The sequence below is a fragment of the Ochotona curzoniae genome, unplaced genomic scaffold (assembly GCF_017591425.1).
Source record: "Ochotona curzoniae isolate NIBS_2020 unplaced genomic scaffold, NIBS_Ocur_1.0 contig_1918, whole genome shotgun sequence".
Taxonomy (NCBI): Eukaryota; Metazoa; Chordata; class Mammalia; order Lagomorpha; family Ochotonidae; genus Ochotona; species Ochotona curzoniae.
In genome coordinates this window covers 1,673-8,699 of record NW_024465252.1, presented here as the reverse complement: position 1 = coordinate 8,699, position 7,027 = coordinate 1,673, and the positions used below count along the sequence as shown (strand labels likewise).

The 7,027-nt window shown below is 49.9% G+C and overlaps 1 protein-coding gene across 1 annotated transcript; it reads left to right on the top strand.

Annotated features, from left to right (window-relative positions):
* Nucleotides 1-1,603: 1,603 nt before the first annotated feature.
* Nucleotides 1,604-6,641, top strand: LOC121149193 (the record flags this gene model as incomplete). The annotated part of the gene is given in 2 exon segments (XM_040969675.1): nucleotides 1,604-5,584; nucleotides 5,886-6,641. Coding segments are annotated over 2 exon segments (4,335 nt in total), but the record flags the coding sequence as incomplete, so codon positions are not given.
* Nucleotides 6,642-7,027: the final 386 nt, after the last annotated feature.

Genomic DNA, 7,027 nt, shown 5'->3' with positions numbered 1-7,027 from the left:
TCTTCCCCACGCAGGTCAGCAGGGTGGGAGGACAGGACAGGCAGGAGAGAGGGTGGCAGGCCCAGGCGTCTCAGAGTCAGGTGTAAGAGCTTAGAATAACCGCTTGATTTTGCTTCTGTATATTGCTTTCTGCTGAGCAAGAGTAGAGCCATGTTGGGATAAATATAGAAAAGTTATTTCATGAAGCAAGTAAAAGTTTCAGTTTCCCAGACATGAACAAGGCAGCTGCAGGAATAAAAGAGATAAGGTAGCAAGGCCGGAGCAGCAAGGCCAACACAAGTATATAGTGGATAAGAAAGGGAGGCACAACAGTCTGAGAAATGCAGACTGTTATGCAAGCAAGGGAGCCCTGGCGCTGTCTAATCTTAAAGTAAAATGCTAGCTGTTATGCGAAGTTTGCGGTTTTGTCCTTTAAAAAGGTGCTTTAACCTGCTTGGGGCGCGCAGAGTCCTGGGTGCCTCCAGATTTCTCTGTTGCCCATCGTGAATGCTCAATAAAATCCTCATGCTTTTTACAGCCTCTGCTTTGTGACTTGTCTTGCCGAACGGAGTGGCTCCCCTTCCACGGGGTTGGACTCTCCTTGAGTCTAACATTTTGGTGCATTGGCCGGGAAACAGGAGCAACCGTCCTAGGCAAGCAACATCCTAGCAGGGGGAGGTAAGACCGATCGGAAAGTGTGTATTTTTGTGTGTTGTTCTGTTCTGTCCTTGTCCCCCCCCCCCAGTCTTTGAACGGTACCGGTTGATTGAACTGTACGCTGGAGGACGCTCCAGTGCTTTGGAGACAGGGTGAAGATCACGTCACCCTCGTCTGACCTTGTATGGTCACCCCAGAGCGACCGTCTTGTATCTTGTATTGGGCCTTTTGGAAATCTTGTATCTCGCGAATCCTGTTTGTGTCATTTGTTTGTTTTGTAATTGTGTGTAGTCTCTTGTCTTTGAATATGGGTCAGGCTGAGTCTTCTCCCCTGAGTCTTACTCTCCAACATTGGCCTGACGTTTCCACCCGCGCTCACAACCTATCAGTGGAAGTGCGTCGAAAGAAATGGAAAACTCTCTGCACCGTTGAGTGGCCGACTCTCACTGCTTCATGGCCGCCCAGCGGCACCTTTAATCTAACCACTATCTTGCAGGTGAAAGGCCTCATCAGGGCGACCGGGCCATCGGGGCATCCCGACCAGTTACCGTATATCTTGGTATGGGAGGACCTCGTGGTTAATCCCCCGCCGTGGGCTCAACCTTTTCTCATCGCACCCTGTCCTCCTCCTCCTCCTTCTCCAGAATTGCCGGCGCCTTCAGCTCCGCCCCAACCCCAACCCTCTGCTCTTGTTTCCCTCTGTCCGCTGGAAGCTACTCGTCCTCGACCTAAGCCTGTCCTGCCTGATGATAGTCAGACGGACCTATTAATGACCTCTGAACTTCCTCCACCTTATCCCCAGGAGCATCAACCTGAAGGAGAACCCCCAAGAGAAAGACCGGGGGAGATGGGCTCTCCAGACACCACTGTAAATGAACAGCCTGAAGCCAGATCCCCAATCCATACCAGGTTGCGGCTACACAGGGCTCAATTGGAGGAGGAAGAAAGAGGAGAAGGGCAATGGTCTTCACAGTTGTACCCCTTGAGAATTGTAGGGGGGCAGGTCCAGTATTGGCCTTTCTCTGCCTCTGATTTGTATAATTGGAAAACTCATAACCCTCCTTTCTCCCAAGACCCCCAAGCATTAACAGGTCTCATCGAGTCCATCTTGTTGACGCACCAGCCGACTTGGGATGATTGTCAGCAGCTGTTACGGACTCTACTGACCACAGAAGAAGTCCAACGGGTGCTGATGGAGGCCAGAAAGAATGTCCTTCGGGCTGATGGGCAGCCCACCCAACTTCCAAACGAAATTGATGAAGTGTTCCCCCTTGTCCGACCTAATTGGGACTTCGACACTCCAAATGGTAGGGAGCGTCTCCGTCTTTATCGCCAGACTCTGTTGGCAGGTCTCAAGGGTGCCGGAAGGCGACCCACTAATTTGGCTAAGGTAAGAGCAGTTCTACAGGGAGCTGGGGAGACTCCCGCGGGATTCTTAGAAAGACTAATGGAAGCATACCGCATGTATACACCGTTTGATCCGGCAAGTGAAGATAGGCAGGGGGAAGTGATTATGGCTTTCATAGGACAGTCGGCACCAGACATTCGAAATAAGTTACAAAGACTAGAAGGATTGCAGAATTATAGCTTGCAGGACTTAGTAAAAGAGGCAGATAAAATTTTCAATAAGAGAGAGACTCCGGAAGAGAGAGAAGAGAGACTAAGAAAGATGCAGGAAGAAAGAGAGGATAAGAGAGATAAGCGACGGAATAAAGAACTGAGCCGTATCTTGGCCACTGTAGTTCATAACAAGCAAATAACATCCCAGGGAACTGAGATAGGGAGACAGTTTAAGGAACAGGGAGGTGAGCGGCGAAACCGTTTAGGGAAAGATCAATGTGCTTACTGTAAAGAAAACGGCCATTGGGCAAAGGATTGTCCCAACAATCCTAGAAACAAGAAAAGGCAGACCTCAGTTTTGACTTTAGAAGACTAGGCCAGTCGGGGCCAGGAGCCTCCCCCTGAGCCCAGGCTAACTCTGTCTGTGGGAGGCAAGCCCACCACGTTTCTAGTAGACACCGGGGCTCAACATTCAGTTTTGACAACTACTGATGGACCTATGAGCCAGAAGACCTCGTGGGTACAGGGAGCCACAGGAGGACGCGCGTACCGGTGGACGACTGATCGGCGGGTCGACTTGGCTACAGGTACTGTCACTCACTCCTTTTTACATGTGCCTGATTGTCCCTACCCCCTATTGGGACGAGATCTTCTGACAAAACTGGGAGCACAAATCAACTTTAAAGACCAAGAAATAACAGTGACTGGGCCTCGAGGGAAATCCCTGTGCATCTTAACCCTAAAATTAGAAAATGAATACAAACTACATGAGGCCATTAGAAAAACTGAAACTAACAAAGAGGGAACCCCACCTTACATGGAGAGATGGATGACTGAATTCCCAGATGCATGGGCAGAGACGGGTGGCATGGGATTGTCAGTGCAACAGCCACCAGTACACGTACAACTAAAGGCTACTGCAGGGCCCGTGGCTATCAGACAATATCCCATGTCAAGGAAAGCCTTTGAGGGCATTCGCCCCCACATCCACAGACTGCTAAAACTGGGAATTCTCATTCCTTGCCGGTCACCGTGGAACACTCCTCTCCTACCAGTGCAGAAGCCGGGGACAAATGACTATAGGCCCGTCCAAGACCTAAGAGAAATAAATAGTCGTGTAGAAGACATACATCCCACTGTGCCAAATCCTTATAACCTTCTCAGCTCCTTGCCTCCCTCCCATGTGTGGTATAGTGTCCTGGATTTAAAGGATGCTTTCTTTTGTTTAAGACTGAGCCCGGCGAGCCAACCTTTATTTGCTTTTGAATGGAGAGATCCGGAACATGGAGTAAGTGGGCAACTGACTTGGACTCGATTGCCACAAGGCTTCAAAAATTCCCCCACCATCTTTGATGAGGCCCTACATCAAGACTTGGTGGCATTCAGATTAAGTAACCCCAATCTGACTCTCCTCCAATATGTAGATGATCTCTTGCTGGCAGCACCTACCAGAGAGGCCTGCCTAGAAGGGACAAGGGCCCTATTACGTGAATTAGGAGCCCTAGGATATCGGGCATCTGCCAAGAAAGCCCAGATATGCAGAGAGGAGGTAACCTACCTAGGATATGTCATAAAAGGAGGAAAAAGATGGTTAACTGAAGCCAGGAAAGCTGCGGTGGCGTCTATACCAGTCCCAAGGAACTCCCGACAGCTACGTGAGTTTCTGGGAACGGCAGGATTCTGCCGGCTGTGGATACCTGGGTTTGCGGAGCTGGCCGCTCCCTTGTACATGTTAACGAAGGAAAAAAACTCCTTCATCTGGGGAAAAGAGCAACAACGGGCTTTTGATTGCATTAAAGAGGCCCTCCTAACGGCACCGGCCCTGGGACTGCCTGATGTCACAAAACCATTCACACTGTATGTGGATGAGGCCAAAGGAATTGCAAAAGGAGTATTGACTCAGTCCCTAGGCCCTTGGAGACGACCGGTTGCCTACCTTTCAAAGAAACTAGATCCAGTGGCCTCAGGGTGGCCCCCTTGCCTGCGCATGGTAGCAGCTATTGCGACCCTGCTCAGGGACGCAAACAAACTAACCCTGGGACAGAAAGTCACAATAATAGCTCCACATGCTGTGGAGTCGGTTGTCCGCCAACCGCCAGACAGGTGGCTTTCAAACGCCCGCATGACTCACTACCAGGCTTTGCTCTTAGCTCCTGAACGCATTACTTTTGGACCAGTTGCTACGCTCAATCCCGCTTCCCTATTGCCGGAGCCGGGAACGGCCAAGGATGCCCCCCATGACTGCTCCCAGATTCTGGCCGAAGTTCATGGGACTCGTGAAGATCTAACTGACCAGCCTCTACCAGACGCGGAGGTAACCTGGTTCACAGATGGCAGCAGCTATGTCACCGAGGGAACTCGGCGGGCAGGAGCAGCAGTGGTGAGTAACAATGACTCCATAGTCTGGGCCAGTGCCCTAGAGCCAGGGACGTCGGCCCAGCGAGCTGAACTAATAGCCCTCACAAAGGCTCTAGAACTGGCGGCGGGAAAAGTAGCAAACATCTATACTGACAGTAGGTATGCTTTTGCTACGGCTCATGTGCACGGTGAAATTTATCGCAGAAGGGGCCTCTTAACTTCAGGAGGACGAGAAATAAAGAACAAGCAAGAGATAATAAACCTCTTGAGGGCACTATTCCTTCCAAAAAGACTGAGCATTATTCATTGTCCGGGCCACCAAAAAGGAACAGATCCAATAGCTAGAGGAAATAGACTGGCAGACCAGACTGCAAAAACTGTTGCCACTGAGCCAATCTCAGCCCTACCCCTGGAAATAAACTCAAAAATGGGACCCGAAGAGACCAGGCAAAACACAGATGACATAGTCTGCAACTGGGGAGTTCCATTTAAATATACTGATAATGACAGAGCTCTCATTAAAAAACTCGAAGGGGAGTGGGATGCTAAGTGCAAAGCATGGAGAAAAGGAGACAAGGTCATCCTGCCCTATCGCATAGCTACTGAAATCATTGAACACCTCCACCGCCTCACTCATTTGAGCCGGAGAAAAATGCACGCTCTACTTGCAAATGAGAAATGCCCGTTTATAACTCCTGACCTGCAGTTTCTTACTCAAATTACAGTGGACCAATGCAAGCCTTGTGCCCAGGTAAACGCAGGGCGACTAAAACTCCCCCAAGGAGCCCGTGCCCGAGGACACCGACCGGGAATACAATGGGAAATAGACTTTACTGAAGTAAAACCGGGACTGTATGGTTATAAATATCTCTTAGTTTTTGTAGACACCTTTTCAGGCTGGGTAGAAGCCTACCCCACGAAGAATGAAACGGCCACGACAGTCGTTAAAAAACTCCTTGAAGAAATTTTTCCCCGGTACGGATTGCCGCAAGTATTAGGGTCAGATAACGGTCCCGCTTTCGCCTCCCAGGTAAGTCAGGGGGTGGCCAAGAGTTTGGGGATTCATTGGAAACTACATTGTGCTTATCGACCCCAGAGTTCAGCCCAGGTAGAAAGAATGAATAGAACTCTAAGAGACCTTGACTAAATTAGCCCTAGAGACTGGCGGAAAAGACTGGGTACGGCTCCTCCCTATGGCCCTTTTTCGAGTGCGCAACACTCCTGCATATCATGGGCTGACTCCCTTTGAAATATTATATGGGAGCCCACCACCGGCATCCTCTTTCTGTGATTTTGATCCTACCATGTTCCCCCATCCACCCTCGTTACAGGCGCATCTCCAGGCTCTCAGAGCAGTGAGAGAGTACATCTGGAAACCGCTTGCAGAGGCCTACAAGGACAAAGACATTCCACCGTGCCCTCACCCGTTCAAGGAAGGAGACCAGGTGTATGTCCGGAGACACCAGGCAAAAACCTTAGAACCACGGTGGAAAGGACCCTTTACTGTCCTACTGACTACTCCAACCGCCCTGAAAGTCGACGGAATTGCCGCCTGGGTACATGCCTCCCACGTGAAACACGCCAAGGATCAGCCAGCAACAGGGACTACAGGGACTGACCAGGAACCAGAATGGAAACTTCAACGAACCCCAAATCCTCTAAAGATAAGACTGACTCGTGCTTAAAAATGTACTTTTTGACTTTGCTATCTCTTCCATGTTCATTGTCAGATTATAACCCACATACCCCCCATAAAATTACCTGGAAAATCAGTAGTTTGAAAATAGGAACAGTCATAAATAGCACTCAAGTCATTGGACCGGTTGATGTTACCTTTCCCAAGTTATATTTTGATCTATGTGACCTAGTTGGAGGAGCATGGGAGACTCCCGGTCTCCCTTATTCAGGAACTAGTAGTCGGAACGCGTATGGCTGTGAGAATGTACTGGGACGGTTACACACCAGAGCCAGACCCTTTTACGTTTGTCCGGGGAGTGACCGTAGCAAAGCCAAAATCAAGCAGTGTAGGGGGGCCGAAGAAGGATACTGTGCTAGTTGGGGTTGTGAAACTACCGGGACAGTGTATTGGCTCACTGAATCAACTGACCTCATCTCAGTCAAGAGAGAAAATATTCCAGGATATTCAGGGACAGGGCCCTGGATTTGCGGCCAGGGTCACTGGAAACAAAACTGCGGACCATGCTTTGATAGTATAACTAGAAGAACGGGGAGCACCCCAGGTGGCAGATGCAATCCTTTAGTTATTTCTTTCACCTCGGCCGGAGAAAAAGCTGACTGGACTAAGACGAGAGTATGGGGATTGCGGCTCTACAGAGAAGGGTGGGACGCATTTACTCTGTTCACTATCTCCCGCCAAATAGAGCCCTTAGCCACCCAGTCTATTGGCCCAAATCATGTCCTGCCTGCCTTCCGCGGGCCGTCAGGACAACAGCCTCAACATCCTATAAGGCCA